Source organism: Antechinus flavipes, chromosome 3, assembly GCF_016432865.1.
Source record: "Antechinus flavipes isolate AdamAnt ecotype Samford, QLD, Australia chromosome 3, AdamAnt_v2, whole genome shotgun sequence".
NCBI classification, from domain to species: Eukaryota; Metazoa; Chordata; class Mammalia; order Dasyuromorphia; family Dasyuridae; genus Antechinus; species Antechinus flavipes.
The window spans coordinates 514,735,920-514,762,273 of record NC_067400.1 but is presented as its reverse complement, the minus strand read 5'-3'; the positions used below and the strand labels follow the sequence as shown (position 1 = coordinate 514,762,273).

Sequence of the window (26,354 nt, the reverse complement as noted above, 5' to 3'; positions counted from 1 at the left end):
GCCAAGATAAACAATACATAGTTCCAGCTCCTAATGAGCTTACAAGTTTGCCCTTTACATGTCCCCCTTCTTCAGGAGAATCCACTTAACCATTTTTTGGGGGGAAAGAATCTGGTAACCCTGAAACACCCCAGTAAAGAGGGAGCCGCCGAGACCCTTTTGTATGGACTACATTGGCAGTTAGGGTCGTTTGTATGTTGTCAGTTTGGATGAATCTCTAAAATTTCCAGATTTCAGATAGGCCCCACTTCTTCTCTCAGTCTGATTCTTCCCACTCTTCCAGGGGAAAGATCTAAAAATGTGTAAGGCATTTCCTCTACTTTCACACACACACAATCTATCTACATAAAATCTATAAGCTGGAATTTGAATTTATGACTAAATTGTGGATGAGATTGTTTCAAGTCTTTTAGGTGGGAAACTGTCATCTGAAGCTTGCAGAAAAAACATATAAACACAATACAGTGTGTTTCAAAATACTTTGCAAATTTGTGACGTAGGTAGTGCAACTATTGTCCTCATAATACAGGTTCAGCACCAGACTTACACTTGTTTCTTGATTCCCAATTCAGCTCTTTTCTTGATTTCTCAGAAGGAATAGGATTTTAAAATTGTGTTTTGTCAGAGTTTAGATCATGTAAACTTATAGCTAAAAAGGATCATGGAATTTATTAATAATAATAGCTAGCATTTACATTAGAACTTTAAGTTTGCAAAGTGTCTTCATACATACACTAATTTGATCCTCACAACAACGCTGTGAGTTGGCTGTTATTTTTTTACATTTTATTGTATGAGGAAACATTCTGAGAGAAATTAAACCCAGAATCTCATTGCTAAGAAGTATCTGGGGTGGCAGGAAGGTATCCTTTGGGATTATCTAGTCCCAAGCCCAGGACATTTTTCCTACAAGGAAACTAAAAAAGACCACACAGGTAATAAGTAGAGCTAATATTTAAATTCAGTTTCTGAGTCTAAAACCAAGACTTTATTTCCAACCCCTTCCTCCCCCTCCATTTTACATTAAAAAAGAAAAAAAGCCTAGAGAGATAAAGTGACTTCCTGTAAGCAAAACAGCTAGAGTGTGGGAGAGCTGGGGAGCTGGGTCTCTAAACAGAACCCTTGTATTTTGTGATCTACTACAGTTGTATCTTCTAGAAGAATTAGGAGAAAGATTTATACACACAGATATTTTCATAGGATCACAAGTCATCTTCTGCCATATTTCCCAATATTGTCATTTTAAGGTCTTAGAAACTTGGGTATGAATACCCTGATGGTTTAGGCCAAAAGACAGCTTCCTTAGACAGGGAGTCCTGTTGTTTTCCTATAACTTCCCTTGGCAGCTGCTGTTCCCACTCTGAAAAGCTTCCTCCCTGTTCCATAAAGGGGAATGACAGGCTCTTGTTCTGAATTAGAGCTTTCTAGGGTCAGGCTCCTAGAAGTGATAGAAAAGATCTCTTTGTGGCAGCATTCAACCCTGAAAGTGAAAGGATAGAGCCAGGAGGCTGGATGCTGTGGTGGAGGAGCAAGAGTCTGAAATTAAGGAGATATGAACCAGAAAAGGAAGGAAAGGGAGGTGGCTGGCTGGCCTAATCCTAATAAAAAGCTCTCATTTAGTCTGTGCTGGGGGAGAAGCCAGTTAAGTCACATTTTTTCACTTCCTCCATGTCGTCAAGGTGATTTCTTTCTTGTGGGGTCAGTTATCTAGATCTTAAACTAAGACTTTTCTCATCTCCACCTGAAAAAAAAAAAAAAAGTTGCAAAGACACAAAATGTGTGAGATGATTCTCTGCCCTTCAGGGAAGTCTTTCTTCAATTGCTAGGTGAAGCATGTCCCCTGAAGAAAGGCTGCTAGGGACAGGCCTGGAATTTTCCTTCTGCCCCCAAAGCAACCACTTCTATTTCTGCATCAGGCAATTTTCTCCTCCTGCTGCCAGTCCGGTCTTGCAAATGGAATGTGGAGAACCTCAGGTGCAAAAAAGATCAACCTTCTCTTTGGCTGTAGGCCTCTCATCCACTATCCTTTGAAGAAGAATGGCACCCTCCACTCAGTGAGGATCTCATCCTTGTTCATATCCTTCCCATCCCAGTGTTTCTGAACTCCTGTAGATCACTATCTAAACCCCATTCCTCATCCCTTACCAACTGATTCCTTGTCCCCATCTCCCTCATTCCAATTATTTGGAATGCCTGTTCAATGGGCAACAGACGAGGCTTCATCTTAAACCTTCTCTTCTCCCACTACTCCCATCTACTAGCTCTTCCTGAAACCTGGCTTCCCACTGATAACGCAGCTTTTACTAGTCCTTTTACTTATTTTCTTCAATCCGCTCCATATAGGTGGAGAAATCTGAATGGTCTCTCCTTCCACAATCTTTTCCAAGTTTTCCCTTTTCTTTCATCACTCAGTAACCACTCTTTCTTGGAGGTTCATGCTATTCACATCTACCACCCAATCAAAATCCTGGTTGCTGTTGTCCATAGACTCATCCCTAACCCCTAGTCATTTCCCTTTCTTCCTCTGTGAGTTTGATACCTGGCTCACAATTTTTCTCTTCTCCCCAACTCCTGCTCTTATACTAGGGGATTTTAAAATACATATTTTCTCTTAAATACCCTAACCACTCATATATTGGATCACTACCATATAGGGGAAGGGGGAAGGAAGAGGGAGAAAAAAATTGAACACAAGGTTTTACAAGGGTGAATGTTGAAAACTATGTATGTTTTGAAAATAAAAAGCTTTAATAAGAAAATAGCTGCTAGTCATGCCCTTCTCCACCCCATCTCCCCTTCAATTCCAGTAAGAAACACCTTCAATTAGTTCAGAGACAAGGAGAGTAAAGATAGCTTTACTTTTCACCATCAGGCATACTTCCTTTTTCCAAGGTCATGCAGAATGTACCAAATGCCCTGCACTAACTAAATCATATGAAACCCAGCTTTATCTGCCGCCCCCCCCTTCTCTGCCTTTGCAAATTGGGTGATCTATTATATCAGAGCCAGACACTTCCAACTGGGACTTGTTTTAAACACTAGTTTGGAACTCAGTTGGTCACAAATCTGTTTTACGGGCTTTTGAAATTGTTTCCTATGTTCTCATGGCCATTCCTAACCTATTTTCAATCCCAGCCAAAGGGGTTGTGATCAATGGTGTAGCCCCAAGATAAGCCAGTAGAGATAAACCAAAATTTTGAGTTGCAAATGCCCTAAGCCTGTGTTTTTCTGTTTGTTTGCTTTTTTCTATTTTGTTGTGGTGGTTTCTTGTGGTAACTGGTTACAAGCCTATGTAGGTATGCTCCTCACCTCACTCCACGCTTCCACTCTTCTCTCTAGGGAACTGGAGAACTTGTATTTCATATGTTGGTCTTGGGGGCATCCAGGGTTCAGGAAAGAAAAACAAAGAAAACTAGCATTTACCAAGTAATTAGGGCTAAGTACCAATATGATTCAGACAGAAGCCTCACTTCCTAAAATCAGGCCTTTTGCCACTTTACTTGGGAAATGCAGATGGGGCATTCAGGCCTGCTATTCATTTAGCTGGGTCAATGTGATTGTATTAGCCCAAGAGCTTTCCAGGAAAAGTTGTTGGTCATCAAGTTGCTGGAAACAAGTAGATGAATAATTGATTGGCACAAATCTCTGCTTCTTAAATATCACTGATAAAAAGGGGCCAGCTATCCTCCTGTTTCAAGAAATCTTGGGCCTCTAGCTAGGAAGGTTACAAGAAAGAATAGCAGTTTTTGAGAGCAGAAGATGGATCCTATAGGTGTGAAGAACCATTTGTTTGACTCTGGTGGTTATAGCTAAACATGGCATGCTGTGATCCGCCTTTTAATGGTCTAGCAGGTCTCCTGTTACATCCTGGCTCAGATGTCTTCCACCCAGTCAAGCCTGCCTAAGTGAAGCTGAGTGGTGCATTTCTGCCTCCCTCTTCATAAAGGTTATTGTCTCTCTCTGAATACCCTCCCCCCACTTCTAAATTCATCCACAGAACCTTCTAAAGACTAACTGCTCCTCTCTGGTTATTCTAATCTTTGACTTAACCTTCTAGAGCGGGATCTGTATACTACTATTACATGGAATTACTATGTAACTCCTTCACATGAGATACAGAACTGGTTTACTGCCATTAAATCTTATGTATGCTTTATGTCACTTTTTATATTTTAAATTTTGGGCCAAAGGACTATCTCTTGTTTCTTACATTTAACTTTTTAATCAATAACAGCTTAATCCACTAATGGACAGGATGAAGGCTTGCTTTGAGTATGGTCCTGAGAAGTCAGTTTCAAAATGAAACAAGTCAGCAGGTAAGATGAAGATTTTGATGGCTAAAGAGGCAAATTGGGATGGGTGCATCCTGTCATATGGCCTTTGCCCACCACAGAGTGTAGATGGCAGAGAAGTAGGCTGCAGGGGCTTGGATCTCCTAAAAATAGTAGCCAGCAGAAAGGCTTAAGTAGACATACTCTCCTGGAAATGAAAATTATCTGGCTCACCCTGCTGTTGTTCTTTGTAAAAATTGTATCCAGGATCTCACACGTTACATTTCAAAACAACTCTTCTCAAGAGGGGAACTTTCATCTTGCAGGAAGAAGGAACCTGGAATCCCTGAACAAAGCTATCTTTCACTGAACCTCTGTCCAGTTTAAAAAGCAATGTTATCTACTAAGGCATTCAATAAAAATGTTCTTTTTGCATATCCTGGTGGGTTTTGATGGTTAATTAATTTGGAGGGCAGGTTCCCTGATAATCTTCCTAATTAAGTGTTTCATGTCATGTCAGGGGCCAAAGTTGGGAATTTTTTTGCTAGACTCATCTAAGCAGCATCACCTTAAGCTTTTTAACATTTTAAGTGTTGAAAGTATCAAGTCACCTCAGGTCTACCTTCCCTATTCTATTTCTACTAACTCACACTAAATACTCAGCCTCAGATATTAGGCCAAGGACTCTTTACTGCTTAGTCTAATTGCCATACAATGGGATTTTCACCCCCTGGACTTAATTAATGTTCCTATTTAATGATCAAGAATTCTGAAATATCTTTATCTGATCCTAACCTGATCTATCATTTCACCTTTCATGTCTCATTTTTGGTCTTTACTGATTTCCTTTTACTTCTTGGTACTTTCCCAGATTTGTCAACTCTGCTTTCCCACCCCAATCTTGAATCAATAATTAGTTCAGTGTTAATCAATCAACTGCCAATACATTGTCCCCTTACACTAGTGTCCACCTATGGCAACCTGAGGCCTGGATTTACTTTCATCAAATACCTCCTCATTTTCTGTATTTCACCAAACAACATTGCCAGATTTGTTACTGGGCACTCGTAGCAAGGCAATTCTTTCTCTCCACTGATTCACTTTCATTATTACAGCTATTCCAAACCTTTTTCCCTAGTTGCTCTCTACCCTCAGTATTTTGCCATCTGTCCAGTTTTTAGATAATAGCATTTCTTACACAAGGTATTCAGAAACCATTCCTACCTCACCAAATCTATAATGAGGAATTTTTAATTCATTCAGTTTTGGAATTGTACCTTGGGACTTAACTGTTCTGATTCAGTGGATGACAATTCTGTGGTATCCCTATAAACAACTCCCACTTCCCCATTCCTCTGCCAAGGATTTGACAATTAACTACCCTATGGCCATCCTAGTGACTCCTAAGTTGCCCACTATCACCATTATTATTCAATATTGTATTAGAAATAACTAGCCTCTGCAATAAGAGTCAAGAAAGAGATTAAAGGAATGAGAGTGGGCAATGAGGAAACCAAACTATCACTCTTTGCAGATGATATGATGGTATACCTAAAGAACGCCAGAGATTCTACTAAAAAGCTATTAGAAATAATTCATAACTTTAGCAAAGTAGCAGGATACAAAATAAATCCCCGTCCTGGTGACTCCTCAGACTAAAATTTGTTTTCATGATCAACATACTATAGGAATTGTAACTCCCTTTACAATGTAAGCTGCTTGAATCCAGGCTTCACTTTTGTATTTGTATGAATAGCACCTACATTCTCCAAGGACTTAGCTCCACTTAGAAAAAGTTGATTCTAGTTCCTTTCCTCTCACTCACTCCTCCATCCCTTCTAATCTTTTTTGGTGTTTAGGCAATTGGGATTAAGTGACTTGCCCAAGGTCCCACAGGTAGTACTGTCTGAAGCTGGATTTGAACTCCTGACTCCATGGCCAGTCTCTATTCAGTGCACCATCTATCTAGCCACTGTCTCCCTCCGCTTCTAGTCCTAACCCTGATCACAAACTAAAACTGCTTTCTGTTATCAGTGAGCTCTTAAATGCCAAATTCAAAAGCTTTTCTCTCAATTTTCATTTCTGGTATCTCTTCGGGTTTTGGTACTATTAACCAGCCCCCCTCTCAGTCTTTTTCTCTGAATTTTGACATTACTTTCACAATTACTTCTTTAAAGTCCTTTGCTGGCTCATCATCCAGTTGTCCCTGAACTATTGTAGGCCCTCTACTTATCTCTCTACAATACATTTTCAGTATCCTCCTTAGTTCCCTTCTCTTTGTCTCTATCTATGTATTTAACTCCCATGATATATTTAAATTATCAATATACACAAAGAGTCTAACCTCCCTTGATTTCTAGGCCCAATCATCAAATTACTTGCAAGGGAGAGCTTTATATTTCTTTAACTTTCTGTTCTTTTGATAGTGAATTAACTTTCTTTAGAGAGTGCATATAGAACAATATCACAACTTATCTTTAGAACAGGATTTCAGAAACTGAAGAAAACTTAAAAGGACATTAATTAGTCCAATATCTTTCTACAGATAAGGAAATGGGAGTTCTACATTTCCTATAGCAACTTAGATCTAATTTACTTAGTTTTCAGGGTCCTGTTGAGGCTGGGAGACAGGACTTATGACAATAGTACTAAAAAAAAAAAAAAAATGAAAAAAGGCTGATAATTGTGTGTATGTAGGTAAGAGTTGTGTATATTGTGAAGTAAAATAATGGTGATAGAAAATGGGGGATCACAAATGAAATCGTAAAGAGTAGGGATATAGTCAAAGCAAGTCCTGAATTCTAACTGCCATTGATAATGGGCTTGTATAATCTGGGCAGCTTTCTCAATTTCAATTTTCCAATCAACAAAAATAGGTTTCCGTTCTCCCCATTACTCCAGACCTCTCTTAAATGATGAATAAAAAAGTCTGGATGGTCCAACCAGCTTAAGACAGAAAAGGCGCAGGATATATTAAGATTGCTCATTTTTTTTATGATTCTGGCTTAGAAATCCAGGAACCCATAGAAGCCTGTAGGGAAAAAAAAATAAGAAGAGACAACACCAGTATGGTTGGATGAAATGTTTACATTTATATTGAAATCTGCACTAAAACAGAGTGATTTCTACCAGTCAATGCAACTTTGCCAAAGCAGAATCACAAACTTCCCTTGGGGAGGTCCGGTCAGCTAGCAGCGGTGTTCCCCAAGCAGGAACATCAGGGAGAAGCCAGGAAAGCTCTTTAAAAAAAAAATCTTCTTCCCTGGTGGCCCTACCTCAGTTCTCCCACATGCATCCATACATATTTAAGAGCTTGAACATGCTCCTCATTTCCACACCTTTTCTATTTCTTCATCATTGCAATAAATATAAAATTGGCAATGCTCACACACACCACAGTACAGACAGTATTTCAGGCTTCAGCATACAGCTGTAAACAGCGACTAGGTTTAAAAAAAAAAAAAAAAAAAAAAAAAGGAAAGGGCTTAGGGTTTTCACAGCCAGTTAAGTTTGTTTGTTTTTTTAAATGAAAAGACATGATGGAAAACAGAGACCACCTCTAATATTTTTGTTTGTTTCATTGGTTTGAGGTGCTTTTGAAAAGCCAAGTTTAAAGAAATTACCTAGTATTGGAGTAGACCTAAGGTTGTGACCTAAGCACTGCTTATGACTGTCAGATGAAAAATCCATGTCCCAGATAGCCCTCAGCCAGGGAGCACTTCAATAGTCAAAGACTGAATAAATGACCTCAGCAGCCAAATTAGGGGGCACACATGATAGCAGAAGGGATTGAAAATTCTGAATGAAAACTGACAGGGAGCTAAGTAAGACCTACCTCTGCTCAACTGCCTGGAGAATGGGTCAATTTATGACAATTAGCAGCCAGCATATTTTACTCAAGCAATAAATTAGAGCTTTTTATAAAAAGAACCACACAAGAGGGAGCAGAGTTCAGAGCGTAAGCATCAAGTTGTATCATTGCAGGAAATTAGGGCACTTCTAAAAGAACAGCAGACAAGACTTTCTGTTGATGAAAAATAGACTTGGCAAGAAAAAAAATTGGACTTAGATGTTAGCAAAGGAGCAAAATAAATCTCTATTTTTGCTTAAAAGGCAGTAAGACTCCATATTACTGACGTGATTTCCAGTAGCTCTGGGATTAATATGAGAAGAAACATATTCAGAAGGAATAGGAAATGCAGAGAAACTAATGCACATGCTATATAGGGTAAGTTAGTTAGTTGACACTACACCATCACCAACTGACATCCTAAAAAGAGATATGGATGGTAAGAAGTTTTCTCAAACAGAAAGTAGTAAGACACAGCCCTGGACAATCTCTAGTTAAACTCTGAACTCCCCCAAACTATGCCTCAGCTAAGGGAAGGCCTCTTCTGAACAATCTTAGGACATGAATAAAATCGAAGGGAAATTTTAATGTAGCAAACAAGCTGTGTATGAGCAGCATGTATGTTTTCTGTAAGGAAACACAAGATGCAGTGGGAAAATGATACATACCATTTAAAAAGTTCTAAAAAGCTTTGAAACCTTCAACTGAGACTCCTAAATCACAAGAGGTTGGGGGGGAGGAGGGAGGGAGGAGAAAGAACAACAACCCAAATCCTTTCTTTTCCTTCTGCACAAAAACCAGCCACTTGCTTTAAAAGCAAAGCACAGACCATACATGAATATTCTCCTAGTGAAATCTTGGGTACTAGTAATCTCAATCTCTGCAGCATAAAGTAAATTAGACCTTAACTGGTTACTGCAATAAATATCTAGTCCAGTTTAAAGTTATGTGTTTTTTTTTTTTTATAATTCCAGTTTGTATATTTCCCATAGGTATACAATGAATTCTTAGCTATATTATTTTCCCTTTCCCCCCCAACCCCCCCAACCCCACTTTAAAAGCCTTTCCTTCTTGCTCAGGCAAAAACTGAAAAATATATCAAGCCCACTTATGAAACAATCTTGGGAGGAGGGGTAATGTGTAAATACATTCATAAAGGGCCCTATGATTTACACCAACCTAATTCTCTTATTAGAATATAAAGCAAGGAAGGAAAGATTCTCTACAAAGCAAAGCTACACTTGCGTCTCCTTTTGTGAAGGCCAATTTTTCCTGGAATAAAACATCTGTAAAAATAACATCAATAAACAAAAATATACAACTTAAGACCTGATAAGGCTTTAAATAATTTTAGGTTTTGTAGAAAGGGAAACTAAACATTTTTTTCCCCAAAAGGGAAAAAAATAAACATTTTTAAGGGAATGACAGATCCTTTAAAAAAATTTTTTTAAATGAGAACTTGGAACATAGACAGCACTGCACAGAATCTCAATAGCACAGAACACCACACAAAAATGAGATGCCAGCAATGTTATCATGGGAACAGCTGTCTGGGGATTCACACTTTTGAGCAAAAAGAGCTCTTAAACCAAAAGAACTGTTAAAATCTTGTATGTGACATATGTCAACATGGACCAAAAAATGGGGAGGGAGAGAGAAAATGCAAGAGTGGGTCCATTAGAGACATGATATTCAGCAGCATAAAAAATAAAATCCGTCAAAGTTTCCCAAAGATTAGGATGAAAACCTGTCGGTTTCAGCTAAGATCTTATAAAAGAAGCACGAGAGGGAAATTAAGAGAGCAGAACACATTCACTACTACCTGTTGCACCTCCCATTTTTGAATGCCAATTACGTTCAATTTGGTGCTACGGCTTAAAAAATCCAGAACATGAGTCACATTTAAAAAAAAAAAAAAAACAAACCTAAAATACAAACCTTTAAAACTGAAAAAAAAAAAGTTTTTAAGCAAAATGGAATGTGATTCTGGTAACAACCTAATTATTACATATTACATAATCCATAGAAAAAGAAGAACAAAGGGATTTGGGTATTGTTCATTACTTAGGTTGATGTGGTCCTAGGGAGAACAAACAATGATGATGTAATGAGCGTCACACAAACAACTAAAAAAAGTCCTGTTCTGGCTTCAACTGAAGAATATTTTAAAAACAATAACCTTCCTTTGCTAATTTTTTTGTAGTTAAACCAAACCTTTTTATGTACAAGACCAGTTTAAATCCCCCCCTCCCCTTCAAACACTAGATATGAACATCCAGGAACATTCTAAAATGGAAAGTGCTTTAAGAAAGAGAAGGATTCTGTAGTGCCAGTGATATAACTGATCAGATGAGGCTGTGATGCTGTTAACACTGATGGGAGCCAGTCAGGCAAGTGTGGTTTGCTTCTCTTCAGGCGTTTCCTCCAACAGCTGCATGATCAGTTCATGGAGGGGTTTGCAGATCTTTGCATAGCCCCCTCCTGTGAGATGTAGGAAATCAAACATGTCGTGGCAGGAGATGGCACCATCTGAGTGCACAAAGCCCCCATCTGTATCCAAGAGCTGAACATTGGCAAGCTTGGGCAGTGAGACCTTGAGGAGTTGATTTACCTTTGCATTCTTTTGTCTCAAAGGATTAGGCTTTTCACCTCGAGGAAGAAGACCCTGGAGCAATAGAAGAAAAAAAAAAAAAAAAAAGGTAGCAATGACAAAATGAGCAGAATACACAGTAATCCTTTTAATAATGGGGGCGGAGGGGGGAGAGGAGAAGAAGGGAGTAGAAGGATGAGTAGGGACAAGTAAGTCCTGGAACAAGGAAAATCCATGTGAATTTTTTTGGCCTCCTCTTTTATACCTTTTATGGGCTGTTTACAGTATTAAAAGATAAAATATGTTAATATTATATTCATATTTTATGCGAGTTTCTAAACTTTTTCTGTGTCACTTTTTGGCTTTTCTGCATTCCTCTCAAATTTCCATTTAATTTCTTATGCTGAACCCCAATACATCAATCCTCAAAATAGCAAATATCGAAATCATAATAGGACAAGTCATAATGTTTAAGGGCTAACTCTATTCACTTGTTCCTACTTTTCAATATTTCACAATCTATAATTCTTACTACTCTTCTATCCCGAGTTTCATTTAACTAATGGTCTTAAATTGGTACAATAGTATTTGAGATTATGCCTTTCCATAGATGTTATAATGTTTTTGGCAGTTTATTCAAGACGAGGATTACCCACTGGTTTAATTTCAAACATTATTGAATGTCCTCTATGGTAGATGCTAAGAACATTCTCACTTAATACTCTATTACTCCTGAATGTAAAACCTACATTGTAGGTGTGTATATAAAACCTAAAGAACCTAAACCTATATTATAATTAAACTTCTCTGATGTCACAACTCTGAAAAAGTTCTAATAAACATATTCACCTACACCTATATAAAGTGGAACAACCTATCCAAGCTGATTCAAGTTCATGCCTAATCAAATAAATTTAGAAGTTAGACCTTGTTATTTGTTGTCTGGAAAATTCAGTTTAGATCTATTTAGCCATTTTTTAGACAATGGAGGCAGGATAAAGATCTAGCTACTTACAACAATAGAGAAGGTTGAAACCTCCAGACAAACATGAAGGAAAGATGTGGAGTGGTTAATACCAATTGGTCTGGGAAACAACAATGGGAATGGTCAGAGTTAGGGCAGCAAACAGACACATATTAAAATGGTGAGAGATTTTATCACCATCAGCTTTTCCTCTTTCTCAAGGTGCTCTCCTCTAAAGATTCCATATGCTCATGAGTAAATAAAACACACTGCTATCTTTGAGAATTAAATAATGTTCTCGAGTTGCCCTGGAGATGTCAAGGTCTCCACTCACACCAAAAGACTGCATACCAGTACGATGACTTTGGCCTGCGGCTGCCTTGTGTTAATCAACTGTACAATGGCCTCAATGCCACCTGCTACCTCCTCTGCTGTATTTTCATGGTTGTTTGTTCCTACCCAGACAACGATAACCTATAACCAAGAACAGAAGAACATTATTTTATGGAATGCCTACTGTTAAATGAAAAACAACTGCTTCTATATGCAAATACAGAAGTATATGCTTCTCCATGCTATTAGGAAAGAGAGGTATAAGTTTTTCTAAGATAGAAAGAAAAAAATAAAAAACCCCAGCTTTAGCCTGAATCATGCATCAAGTTTTGTCTTCATTCAAAGTTTTTAATACTACTGACACCATTATTTCAATTAATCAGATCAGAAAACAAAACAGTGAAGACCAGAGATAATATCCTCCTTATTCTTGTTACATGTTTTTAAGAAGAAAACTAAACTACCAGTATCAAAAATGAAAAGAGTGAAATTACCATCAATGAAAACAAAATTTAATTAATAATTAGGAACTACTTTGCCCAACTGTATGCCAATAAATCTGATAATCTAAGTGAAATGGATGAATATTTTCAAAAATATAGATTGCCCAGATTAACAGATGAGGAAATAAAATACTTAAAGTCCCATTTTTGAAAATGAAATTGAACAAGCCATCAATGAACTGACCTCCCTAACATAAGTTTCATATACTTAAAAAAAACCACATTTCTTATGCTTTTATGATTTTAGTAACTAGATATTTAACTACTGTAATCAATGTATTGCTTTCTTGAGAGGCAGTATAACACAGTGAACAAAAAGCTGACCTTGGAGTCAGGAAGACCTGAGCTCAAGATCTGTCTCTGACATAAACTAGCTTTGGAAACATGGACAAATCCTTAACTTCTATGTACTCACAAGGCTTAATATACAGAGAGTTTTAAAAGGAATGAAATCATAGATCTGGCCCTAAATAAATGTTGCCTTCTTAGTTATCTATCTTAGTATAATGTTATACCCTATAATAAATTAGTATATGAAAAGAATGAATTCTTTCACTGTCTGTTTATTCACTTTAAATAATTTTCATTTTTGCACATATTTAACCTGTATCAGATTGCTTGCTGTCTGGGGGAGATGGGAGGGAAGGAGAAAAATCTGAAATACAAAGTCTTACAAAATTGAATATTAAAAACTATGTCACATGTATTTGGAAAAATAAAGTATTAGTGAGAAAAAAACCAAATAATTTATACTTCTGAATTGTAACAACATCAGGATTAATGATTTTCTTTATATAAATGGAAAAAAGTTCATTTTACTAGTTGAGTTTTATTTTACCTTAGGTTTAATATTTTCCAGTTCTCCATTCTTCAGTCTCCATAAGACATGCCTTGTGGTGTCACCACCAATCCCAAAATTCAGTGCATGAAGGGGGGAAAAAAGCTCTCGCCATATCTAGAAACATCAAAATAAATGTCCTAAATCAATAATTAGCTGAAAATAAATCTCTATACATTGCAAAGCATTTCAAGTGAAAAAAAGATTCATCTTTTGAATTAAAATATAACATTGCTCTGAATCTTAAAAAGACTACCATGTTATTCTATAGCATTTTCAATACCAACAGATTTCAATTCAAGAATCCACCAGTAATACAATCCACTCTTGTAAAATACTTCAACATTTAACATTAAATTGTTAATATGTTATACTCTTTATTTATACTTTTTCCTTTATACTCTTTCCTTTTTCTTTATGTAGTAACCTAAAGGAACAGTATGACAAAGACAAAACATTTCAAATACTTCTGGATTTAATTTTAAATGATTTTCCAATTATTCCCTAATATGTTGGTTACTATCTCAAAGCAGAAGATCCCCCCACAATTGTGTACATTTAGATTCATCATGAAAACCTGTTATCAATAGGTACCACCTATCAATATTCCAGACCCACAATTATCCCCCCAACCTTTACCTCATACTGCTGTAGCAATTGTACCATTGAGTCTCCCACAAATAGGACGTCAGGCTCTTTGTCTTTACAGTCCAGGACAAATCTGTTGTGCTGTTTGGAAGAAGAAAGAATTAGAAATTGGCACTTCTTCCCCTATGAGATTTCTTGGCCTACAAAGAACAATTGTCCAACTAGTTACTCTGCTGCCAATCTTTTAAACCTTACTTTCTCTATTCCCCATTGGCTCATTTCTTTGGATTAGAATTTTAGAGCTGAAATGTTGACAACTATATTGACTACATAATCATATCATAAACAGGCATACAGTTAAAATCTTAACAGTGGGATAATCCTAAAGTGAATTTTATAAGCCTAAATGTATAAAAAATATAGAAAATTGGTATTTAGAAATTTTTATAGGTTTTTTGTTTATTTTTAAACTCAAATCTCCTCAACTTAACCCAAGTTTGTTAAATTCTGTATCCTTAAGTCACAGATTCATAGATTTAGAGTTAAAAGAGAGGTCATTTAGTCCAATACCTTCATCTCACAGAGGAGGAAACTGGGACCCAGAGAGATTAAGTAATTTGCCAAAAATTACTCAGGTAATAATTACTACATCAAAGGTAAGAACTACATCCAAATACTTTTATTTCTTATCATTTGCAAAGGATATGCAGTACAATTTAAATTCCAGTTCCTATTTCCAACAAGATGTTATGATGATGAGACTCCCTAATTTGTTTCTATTGAAGGTCTTATGACCTTCAATTGTCATAGTACATCCACTAATATTTTTCCCAAGTTTAAGGCCATTATCATTTGAACTCTCCTAATGATCAAAGAAAAGAAGTGTGGCACCAGGCTTTCTTAGGAATCACAGGATTATACAAAGTCTAGAGTTGGAAGGACCTTAAAGGCCATCTAGTCCAACCCCCTCATTTTACAGATGAGGAAACTGAGGCCCAGGGAGGTTAAATAACTTGCCGAAGGTTACACAGGTAAGCATCATGGGTAAGATTTGAACCCAGGTCCTCTGACTCCAGAGTCAGTGCACTTTTTCTTGTACCACGGTACCTTCCTAAAATAAGCAAAAAAACAAACAAACAAAACTTTAACTGGTAAAGAAAGGGGAGGTTTTTCTGGCCAAGACACATCATTCCATGTCTTTAATTCACATGTCCTCAGTAATATCAAGAAATCAGCTCATAATTATGGGATTATACAACTAGAGGATCACAAATATGGAGCTGAGAGTAATTCCTGTGGCAGACTAGTCTGAGCTTTTCAAGTAATTAAAGAGTTAAAAAAAAGTCTCTTTCCCACAATTCCCTAATGGTCTGCCTATCCACTGTTTCCCAACCCTAATCTTCTGAGGGCAACTCCTAGATACAATTTCAGTTACCATACTTTAATAATGGGCAAAATGGAATAAGTCCAAAAGGGGCAACTAAAAGCATCAAAACAATAAAGTAATTTCCATGACTTTTCATCTGAGTTTTAAGATATTAGGAAATATGATTCACTGAACAGATTTCTCTTTTTATCACTAACTTAAGAATTTAACAAATACTAATCTACTATACACTTAATACAAATATATTGGGAAAGCTTATTATTCGATATAGTTTTCTCAACCAAATACAGCCAAACGGCATAAAGCCATTAAGGACATGGATATAGATCACCTAATTTTGGAGTATTCGAACTTGAAGGAGACAGAAAATAAAATAAGGTACTACTTTATATAGTGAAGAAAGCCTAAAAAAAGACAAAAAGAACGAGTGTAAGCAGTTCCCCTTTAAATATATCTTTGTAGATGATGGTGTTTTCATTAATTATTGTATGAGACAGGTAATAGTAACAAGAATCCACACTTTAACAGTTCTTTCCTGGGGTGTTTCTGTTCCAATTTGGGGGAAAATAGGCTAATAAACTTGAGACTTGAGGTAAAGTAGCTCTCCTAAAAGCTCAGCTAGTGCATGTCAATGGTCAAATTCAAACCCAGGGGACAGCTAGATGGCACAGCTAGATAGAGCACCAGTCCTAGAGTCAGGAGGACCTAAATTGAAATCCAGCTTCAGATACTTAATACTTACTAGCTCTGTGACCCTGGGCAAGTCACTTAACTCCAACTGCCTCACCAAATTCAAACCCAGGTCTTCTGACTCCAAATCCAGTAGTCTTTCTACTATACCAACTTGTAGAATAAATAGAAAAGAGGTTGTATAAAAGTTTAAATAAATCCAGCTTCTTTAAAGTGAACTGAATTATGAACCAAAATTATGATGATAAAAATGGAAAGGCTATAATTTTAGAGGGATATGTTTAAGTACAAAGTCAAACATTAATGAAGAAAAAATTTTTTTTAATTCCTGTATTTTACCATTATATTTATTTTGGGCAGCACTGAGCTATTTCTGATAGCCACCCTCATTAGGACTTCTAAAAATATTACTTTTATCTAACATAAAATTTGTTGATTAAAAATTTTACAAATTCACTCCAAAATAGTTCAGATTCTTATTGAAAAAAAGTTAAAAATGTTAAAAAGTTAAGGCTGTTTTAAATACATTCCTAGATTTCTTAAATTAAGAGTGACATGGGCAACTACCTTACTTCTCAAAGCCATCCCAGATAATTTATTGATCTAGTGGAATGAAAACTCTCAGAAGACAGGGACTTTTGTTTTTATCTTTGTACTCCCAGTACTTTATATGTAGTAAGCACTTAATAAATACTTGCTGAATTGACACACTACTATGGCAAATAAAATAGCAAGGTGAGTAACCACTAACTGCACCTCACATAAAATTTATTTTATGTTTTTGTTTAATAAATGCTTTATATCCAACTGGGGAAAAAAAAGGTTACTTTATCGGCCAGTAGGGTCTTCTCAAAAATTAAAGTGGATGGCCCCATATTATATAAATAAAACTTAATACCTGAGACATCCATCGGTCATCTCCTTGAATATCTTCGGCTGCATGTGGAATAGCTGCTGGGTTTGAGTCCCCCTGGCTCATTCTACACCTGAGGAAAGAGTGTGTAAGTGACATTTATTCAATCAACAATGTGTGGGGCCATGCTATTATACCATTAAGACTGGTATTTCTCATGACTAATTAGAGGCAGCAGGGAATAATGGACAAACAACTGACCTAGGAGTCAAGAAAACTTGGGTTCAAGTTCTGCCTCTGACATATACTGAATATGGGATCCTGCAAAAATTACTTAGCCTCTTGGCCTCCAAACAACTGTAAAATTCTTTAGTGGCAGGACAACCACCAGATGGGAATGGGCACAAAGCTTCCATAGGGAGAGTCTCTTTGTCTAGATCTGTGATTTCTATCCAAATAGCTCTCCAGCAAAGAAAATCCCCTTACCAAGGCAGATCAGTAACTTCTTTTGTAATTTAGACCATTAGTTGTCTGGGAACATTGAGAAATTAAGTTCCTGGTCCAGGGTTACAGAGATGGATCTGAAATCTAGGTCTACCTCTACATCTAATACTCTGCAATGCCTGTCAGAGTTCCGTATGTCAATGAAATCACAAACTTGGTCCAAATTTTTTTTTAATATCATAAATGAAATTAAAAATACTAAGGTTTCATCTTGCTTTTGCCTAGAAATTTTGCAACTGTGGTTTATTTTTAGTAGGGAGTAGGCTCTGAGACATAACCTAACTTCAAGGATCACAAATATCTAGGTATCACTGTACTATAGCCAACATTTGATTGTCTTTTAGGAACAATGCATTAAAAAATCAGTGGAACTATCTAAGTGTGCTTTACATCTATATAAATTTTTCATCATTATATTTTATTCTAAGTGCAACCACACAAGGGGATTAGCCACTTATGGATCAATGAAAACTACACAAGAGCTATTTTGACTGCTACAATTACACAGTTTGGAAGAAAGCTTGGAAGATAGGAATCTAGGAGTTACCTAATACTGTATAAATACTTTACCAGAGTAGGAACCACTCAAGGTTTTGAACTGGTCAAAAGGTTGAACCCCAGTCTTTTACAAACGTACCACTCAATCTCCTAAAGATGTCAGGCTCTTTTCATATTAGGCAAGAGATCAAAAGGAACAAGAATAGGCAAAATTATTTAGTGAGTATTAAAGTCCAGTTAAATTAGAAATGCTGCCTTTCCAAATAAAGTCAGTTAAGAAAATCAGAAAATTCCCAGTCATTGGAGGATTTCTGCTATAGACACTAAAGCCAGGTTTAAAACAAAACAACAACAAAATAGAAAATACCCCAGTCAATGGGATAGAGAAAAACCCAAATGTTCAGGCACTCCCTACCTCATCCTCATACACAGCAAGACTTTCCATTAAAATGGCATGAATTTCATTAATTTAGCAAATATTTATCTAGTTCTACAACTCACAAATGAATTGCTATGCTAGTGCTAAAGAACTGCAAAGTACATATTACACCCTAAAAATGAAAGCAAAATGCATTAAAACTCACTGATTAAAAACTTTTGGTTTTTGGGGTTTTTTTTGAGCTTTAACATGTTATATAAATTGATATATATAATATACATTATATATATACATATAAACAAATTAAGTTGGGTAAAAAAAATCAGATCAAAGGTCAGTACAGTATTCTAACGAATCTGAGACATCATTAAAGACTCTAAATATCATTAATATGTAATTACTAAGCAACTGTTATTATGTGCTAGCAATGGTTATTTTTTTCATATTACCTAAAATTATTACTACTAAATATATCTTTGCTATGACCCCAAGACAGTTATTCATGAACTCAGAGACTTGTAAAATTTATGAGCTAGAGGCTTTAGAGATTATCTAATCCAACTCTTCTTTTTACAGATAAGGACAGGAGAAAATTAGATGAACAGGTTAACATTTCTGAAGATGAAGAGAATTTCTGAACCTAAATCTGACACCAATTTAATGAAGATTGAGTTTTAAATGTTAATTTGTATTATTGAAAAAAAAATCCTAATCTTCATTAATACAACCTTTTGATCTGAAAATTATCCCAAATCATTACTCAAGGTTAGAATATGTGTCTAATAACCGGACTCTAAGAAAAATTAATGGTTTTGTACTGTTATCACAGATACTATTGCATACATTTATAGTTCTGAAAGAACAGAAGTATTTTTATAAAACAAACTGATGGGTATTCCAATTCATTTCCCTTTTTGTGTCTAGGTCTCAGCAACTATTATTTAAGGACAAATCACTAATCTGAACAATAAGGATTGGAGTAAGGCCCCAAACTCATGCCTGGTACTGCCAGGATGACTTGATCAGCCAAGTCCACTTTGGCTACAATATGTTCCAAAACAGGAAGGACTAACAGTATACACACTGGATCTAATGTTCTGAATTTAAAATGCAATATTCTAATTGATAAGAATTTTTGCATTTATTATTCCAAAATGATCCTAATTCATAAACTGCAATTAGAAGTAATCTTCTACCATCAATTTAATCAAAAGTTGCAGAATTTGACAATTTAAAAACACTATTGATAAGGTCACATCTAAGCCATTTACTATAAATGTGAGGGATTTGAAGCTGCAAGAGACTTCAAAAACCATCTAGCTCAGTTCTTTTCATAAGTAAGGAAACTAAGGTCCAGAAAAGTTAAGTATTTCACTCAGGGTTTAAATCCCAAGTCCTTTGATTCCAGAATGACAGCACACTCCACTATGTCACTCACTACTTCTTAGGGAAGATTTAATATCTCTATTACAATAGCTTTGAGTTTAGGATCTTTCACTTACTAAGATCAGAAAGATATAATCTCAATGAGCTGTGTTTCCTCATCTATAAAGTGGAAATAACATTAAATGCACCATTCACCCCACAAAGTTGTTAGGGGAAAAAAACACTTTATAAACTGCAAAATACTATATTACAGTACTGGATTTGGAATCTGGTGAATTAGATTCAAATCTCAGCTTTACCACTTAATAGCCATGCATCCTTGGACAAACCACATTACTTTTCTGGGTCTCAGTTTACCTTTTGAAATGAAAAGATGATTTCTAAGATATGCCAATCTCTAAACATTTTGATTTATGGTTTATTTCCTTCATTATTATTACTTACCTACAAAATTCTCACAGAATTTAGATCTAGAAGGGGCCTTAGAGAGCAACTAGTCCAACCCCTTCAATTTGCAAACAAACAAAAAAAAAAAAAAAAGTGAGGCCACAGAGCTAAAGCAATTTAAGACCCATGCAGGGTAATAAATGAAAAAGACTTGAACTCAGGTTTACTGATTTCCAGGCCAGTATTTCTTCTATCATCCCATTATGCTCCATACAGGAACTGTGAAATCCAAATTGCAGGAACATTCATGATGTTCCAGTTAAGAGTTTGGTGGTAGACTTTTGGGACACACTCATTTAAAATAAAGTAAGAAATAAAAGTAATTAAACAAGAGATAAACAAACACAAATAAATAAATTCATATGGAAAAGATTAAAAGCATCAGGATTGTTTCTTTGTCCAGCATTAAAAACCTTTCACACCTTGTTTCCAATCTCCCCTTTCTAGTTCTACATAATCTATGGTGCAACTGATCTGATCTTGTTTTTCTCACTCAGGACTCTCTTCTGTCCCTGTCTCTGCAAGCTGACTGTACTCCCACTCCTGAAATTCATTTCCTCCTTACTTCTACTTCTCAGAATCTCTAGTTTCTTTAAGTCGATAAATATTTTTCAAAGCTCAGCTCAAGTGTCACCTTCTATATAAAGCCTTTCCTGATCCTTCCAGCTGCTAGTACCTTCCCCCAGATTTTGTATTTATTTTCTATGTTTTGAAGAGACATATATGTACAGAGAGACAAAAGAGAGTTATCTCCCTTGGTAGAGTGAAAGCTCCTTAAAGGAAGGGATTGCTTCATTTCTCTCTGTATTCCCAATGTTTGGCACATCCTGGCCCCTTAATGTTTGCTGACTGTTTTCTAGTTTGCTGTCATTCTCAATGTCGATGATTTCTATATTTAGTCAAATTTCATTGACCAAGTTTAATTCTAGATTTAGACTTGGCTAATTATGTGGGAACTGTCTTCACTTATCATTATACTTTAGAAGAGACACCAGGTGCTGAACATAAAACAAAACTGGATATAGTCCTTCTATTTACCACTACATGACTTTATGTCAATCAATAGTTGTATTGACAGCAACACACATGTACATTGTACTTTAGGGTACACAAAGCACTTCTCTGGCAACAAACCTGAGGTAAGTAGCACAAATATTCATAATTCAATTTTACATTATGAGGAAACTCAGGCTTGGAGAAGTGAAGTGACTTCTCTGAAATTACACAGAGGGTTAAATAATAGGACTAGACCTTGAACCTAAGACTTCTGACTCCAAGTCTACTGTTCTTTCCATTATATTGCAGTACCTCTGTCTACTATGACAATTCAGAATGTTTTCTCTATATAGAGCCACTGATCTTAGAATAGTTATAGTGCAATCAACTCCTTTAACACAATTTTAACAGACTGTAAGTGGTTAAAACTATACATATAAGAAAACTCAACTTCAATTCCATTTTATACTTACTAAATGTTTATTTCTCCACCTTTATAGCTAGGTTTTACAAAACCTAACCATTTTATGACTTTCACTACTCAGCATTTTTACCACTAATCCACATATGCTAGGTATTATTAATATGAACATTACAAGATACAATTGAGAGTTCTACTTTATAGTGTGAAAAATTATTTCTGCTTTATATTGAATATGATGGTTTCACAGAAAAAATTTTTCCCCAGAAACAACAAAAGTTGATGAAAAAATGAGTTGAATTATAACAACTGAAGCGATAACTTCACATGTTGTGAATTCAGTTGTTCTAAGCTTTCATCTTTACTCAAAACAACAAACCAAAATGGCACTTCATTACCTTTAGTCTCACTTTGGTTTAAGGAAATAAGGATTTTTTTAAACCCAATCCAAGTAGTATGATCATTCAATCATAAAATCATAGTAATTAAGCCTGAAGAGATCTTAGAAAATCATCAGGTTTAACTTTCTCAATCTACAAATTGGGAAACTCAGACCTAAAGAGGGCAGACCGTTGTCTGAAGTTGTTCTGCTAATAAAAGGGAAAGATTGGATTTGATCCCAGGTCAGAGTGTTTAAGAAAATTACTATATATTGCACTGGTAAACAATATATAATATAAACCAATGATTCTCTTGCTAGGTATCATACAGAAAGAAACTGGAAAAGACAGTGATAACTTCTAATAAATATTCTGATCAATGAAGAATTTTTTATTTTCTCAAGTTTATTCACATTCTCTGGCTTTAATGTCTCAATTTTCTCATCTATAAAATGGAAAAATTCTGAACAGAAAACTGCAGAATAGGAAAGTGACTTCTCCAAGGCCACACAGTTGACAGAACCGGGAGTAGAGCACAAAATATTCTCAACTAGCTAATGTGTTGCTATGATTACAAGGCCACCCTTTTTCCTCCCACACAAAGGCAAAGTATCTTAGTGAAATCTTGTTTCTTTGTGATTTCAAACACTTGAATTTTGTATTTTTCTGCCAAACTCAAATCTTCCAATACAAAGTAGCTTTCATTTATCCTACAGGGGCTAAAGAAACATTTTTTGGGACAGCACAAAAAGAAAAAAAGTCAGTAGTCCATAGTCTACTTTTCAAGAACCAAAAGTGAGAAGGAATACCAAGGAAAATGCATGGCAAAAGATTCACGTTATCTAGGCATTAAAAGATTTACTCCCTAACAACAAAACTGAACAATGAATCAGAGTCTACATATAGGGCAGGTTGTGCTAGGTCATATAACCCCTAGTGATTTGGGGACTTGAAAACTTAGTACTAAGGGAGAACATAACATACTGATCTCTAGAATGGCAAAATTGTAACTAGCTATACAAAATGTGTACCAACAGGGGGATCTGGTGCCCCTTGTTGCCCCATGCTGTTCCCATAATCATCCCTGGGGACAGCTAGTCATTTCACTCTGTGATCACAAACAGCAGGCTCAGTGAGAAAAGCCCAGCAATCTATAAATAAAATGTTTAAGAGGTCTGCAAACTCACCACAACTACATCCCTGACAAGTCAAGGACTACCCACTGAAATATGTTCTCTGGTCAGACATGAAGTAATGGATTCTGAGATTTAGCAGAAATAGTATTTGGAAGAGTGTCTTCAGGTTATTTTCTTGGTTCTACTACTTTGCATCTTTATAAATAATTTATTTTCAACTCTGTCTATGTCTGCATTTATACCACTGATGCTCAGGATTTTTACTCCAGCCTGTATTATGCCAAATCAGAACACAGCATCAACAATAAAGAATTATAAATTATCGCTAAGCTGGAAGTTTCTCTAAATTGAACTAGAAAACAACTGGGGGTAAGGAGGGAAAAGGAGTTGAACTAAGACTTAAAAAATTCAGAATGTTTCCATGCTGACTTAAGAACTCCTATTTTGTTTCAGGAGGCCAGCAGTGTTACTCTGAAGGGGAATGCAATAGTGCAGTCCCTTCTTAAAAGCCCCACCTCCAGTAATCACTGGTGGGTGGGTCCCAGTGCTCCAGCACATCATAATTTATTACCAAATGCCCTGGCAGACAAATTAAAAGCACAATGGTTTGCTCCTTTCTCTGTCCACCACAATCTTTATACCAGAACAATGCATTCTGGACTAGAACTCAGAGATGCAGGTCATAACCAAATGCACACAAAGCTACATTTCCTTCTTCTTCCTTCCCCTCCCCCCCATGACAGGCCCTCATTCTTCAATATATTAAGTCTTCAAATCAAGGTAATACAGGGTGGATATACTCTGTTCACTTTCTCCATGGGCAGGAGTATTAAAGAAGCTATGGCCACTGGTCCTCCCAAATGATTTTTCTTTTTATGAATTAGAACTTGCCTCAAAGTGAAATAGCGATTGTAATATAATGTGAATAAATTAGGCAGCACTATATAACCCGAAATTTTAAAATTAACAAAAGAAAATTATTTATAGAGCAATGTGACCTTAGGCACATAACTTCTCTCTACCTGGTTCCTCTCTGTAAAATGAAGTTAGCTAGGAGCACTATGAGGCCTGGCTTCAAATCCTGTCTCTGACACTGACACTAAGACCTTGTGCCTCATTTTCCTCCCATGTAAAATGAGAGCCGGACTCCCTTCCAGCACTAAATGTATGACCCCCAAGGTGGCTGGCCTAAAGCAGGGGTCCTTCACCTTTTTTGGGACAAGCCTATCAACACTTCTCAGAATGCTTACAAATGTACAAAATAAGCTGTAGCATGAAGAAGAAATCCAATGGGAGTGAGTTATCAGTTAGCCACTAAGCAGAGAAGTGCACAAAGCTAAGACCTCTAGCCTCGAGTGGAGACCTGGAGGATCCCCACGTCTTCTACCCAGCAGGAGTCTAGGAATTTCACGCTGAGAGGTAGGGGAGAAGTTACCAACGAGTGGGGATGAGTGCATAGGGACCGGGGTGGCAGCCGAGGCCCCTCACATGGAGGGATGGAGAGGTCAGAAGCGGGGACTCGGCCTCTGGGATTCAAGGGGAAAGGCCACCAGCAGGTGGAGGGCCGCTGGGGCCCAAAGAGGAAGGCGAGGGCCAGGGGGCCTACTCCGGGGCCTGCATCTGGGGCTGGGGAGTGGGAGATGCACACCCCAGTATGGGCTGCGGACGCTGGGACTAGGGTAGCGAGGAGGAGGAGGGGGGGGGCGGGAAGGCCCGGGCTGGGAGCGGAGGGACATCTCGCAGGCTGGGGGGCGGGATGGGGGAGTCCGAGGGAAGAGGAGGGGCTGGGGGAGGGGAGGAATGGAGGAGGGGAGGCCGCGGGCTCCTTACAATAACAAGGCGCCGCCCCCGCCCTATCCTCCAGGCCGGCCCGCAGGGCTCCACAACCTCGGCTGCACTCACTCAGGCGGAGGGTCCGAAAGGGCCCCAAGCGGCGGCGGGTGGGCGCGTCTGTCTCTCGCTCGGTCCCGGCGGCCCCTCTCAGGCGCGTCCCTCCTCCGGCCCCAGCACCACCAGCAGCAGCGCCTCCACTTCCGCTTCCCGCCTGCCACTCACGTAGATGGCGTCCGGAAGTCCCGCCTCCGTGTGATCCTTCCATCAGATTTCTCCTCCTGCCTCCTCCCCTCTCCCTCTGCAGTTTTTCTCCTCCCGCTCTTCCCCCTTTCTTCCGCTCCTCTCTGCCTCCTTCCCTTTCCATCTTTCAGTCCCTTCCCACCGTTTTCTCCATCCTTTCCTTCCCCACTGCTTTCTCCTCCTTCATACCTCTCCTTTCTCATCCTCCCCAGCCTTCCCTTCTCTAACCAACTCTCCCGTGCTCTTTTCCCTTTCCATCCATTCACTCTTCTCTCGCCTCTGATTTGATACTCCCTAACCTTTTCTCCTCTGCTCCTTCCTTGCCTCCTCTTTCTACATTCTTTTTTCCCTTCTCTCTCTTTCCCTCTCCCTCACTCTCTTTCTCTCCTTCCCTCTCTCTGCCCTCTCCCTCTCTGTCTCAATTTCTCCCTCCCTCCTTCCTTCCTTCTCTCTATCTCTCTGTGTGTATCTTTCTCCCCACCTCTCCCCCCTTCTCTTCCCTTTCCCTCTCTTCTCTCCCTCCTTCCTCCTTTCTCTTCTCTCCCCTTTCTCTCTGTCTTTCCTCCACTACTTCGCCGTCTACTTTCATCTCTTCCTCACCTTCTCCCCTTCCTGCTCTTTTCTTAAACTCTCTCCTTCTCCTCTATTTCTTTCCTCCTCTCCCTTCTTGGCCTTTTTCACTTTCACTCTCTCTTTCCTTCCCCTCTGTTCTATCTTCTCTTATCTCTCTCTTATTTTCTTGCCTCTCTCCCACCGTTCTTTCCTTCCCTTTCTCCCCTTTTTCCCATTCTCTCTTTCCTTCATGGAGCTTCTCATTTCCTGATGACTAAAGGAGTAGATCACTGGAGTCCAAGTTCAAATCAATCCCTAGACACTTATTAGCTGCACGATCCTGGGCAAGTCAACGAACGAACTTCTGATTTCCTCAGTTTCCTCAACTGTGAAGTAGGAATAATAATAGTACCTACCTTCCTGGGTAGTAGTGAGGAGGAAATGAAATAATATTTGTAATGCTTAACGCAGTGCCCGCCACATGGTAGGTGCTATATAAATGCATATTCTCTTCCGTCCTCCCTCTCCTCACTTCTCACCCTAGAATTTCTCCTTTTCAGTTCTCCGGGGGGGAGAGGGGAGGGAAGAGAAGGGGGGAGGGGAACTAAGCTATTCAGCAGAAGTGGAAAAAAAAGTTTCAGATCACCAATAATTAGAGAAATAAAAAATGCTACAAATCACTAATAATTGGAGAAATAAAAATTAAAGCAACTCC

General features: G+C 37.7%; 1 protein-coding gene and 1 long non-coding RNA gene across 3 annotated transcripts; one reads left to right on the top strand and one right to left on the bottom strand.

Moving 5' to 3' along the window:
• Nucleotides 1-598: 598 nt before the first annotated feature.
• Nucleotides 599-10,045, top strand: LOC127555027 (uncharacterized). The gene is made up of 2 exons (XR_007952139.1): nt 599-4,316; nt 4,539-10,045. It is a non-coding gene; the product is annotated as an uncharacterized LOC127555027 (long non-coding RNA).
• Nucleotides 7,344-25,112, bottom strand: PAFAH1B2 (platelet activating factor acetylhydrolase 1b catalytic subunit 2). Of its 2 annotated transcripts, none has more exons than XM_051987035.1 (6): nt 24,845-25,112; nt 16,913-17,000; nt 13,989-14,078; nt 13,350-13,466; nt 12,027-12,149; nt 7,344-10,786 (listed from the first exon to the last, which is right to left on the bottom strand). In XM_051987035.1, the coding sequence occupies exons 2-6, from the start codon at nt 16,991-16,993 to the stop codon at nt 10,508-10,510; spliced, it is 690 nt and encodes a 229-aa protein (XP_051842995.1). In that variant the 5' UTR covers nt 16,994-17,000; nt 24,845-25,112; the 3' UTR covers nt 7,344-10,507. The 2 variants fall into 2 exon arrangements, with proteins under 2 accessions (XP_051842995.1, XP_051842994.1); XM_051987034.1 differs by having other exon boundaries at nt 24,917-25,112.
• Nucleotides 25,113-26,354: the final 1,242 nt, after the last annotated feature.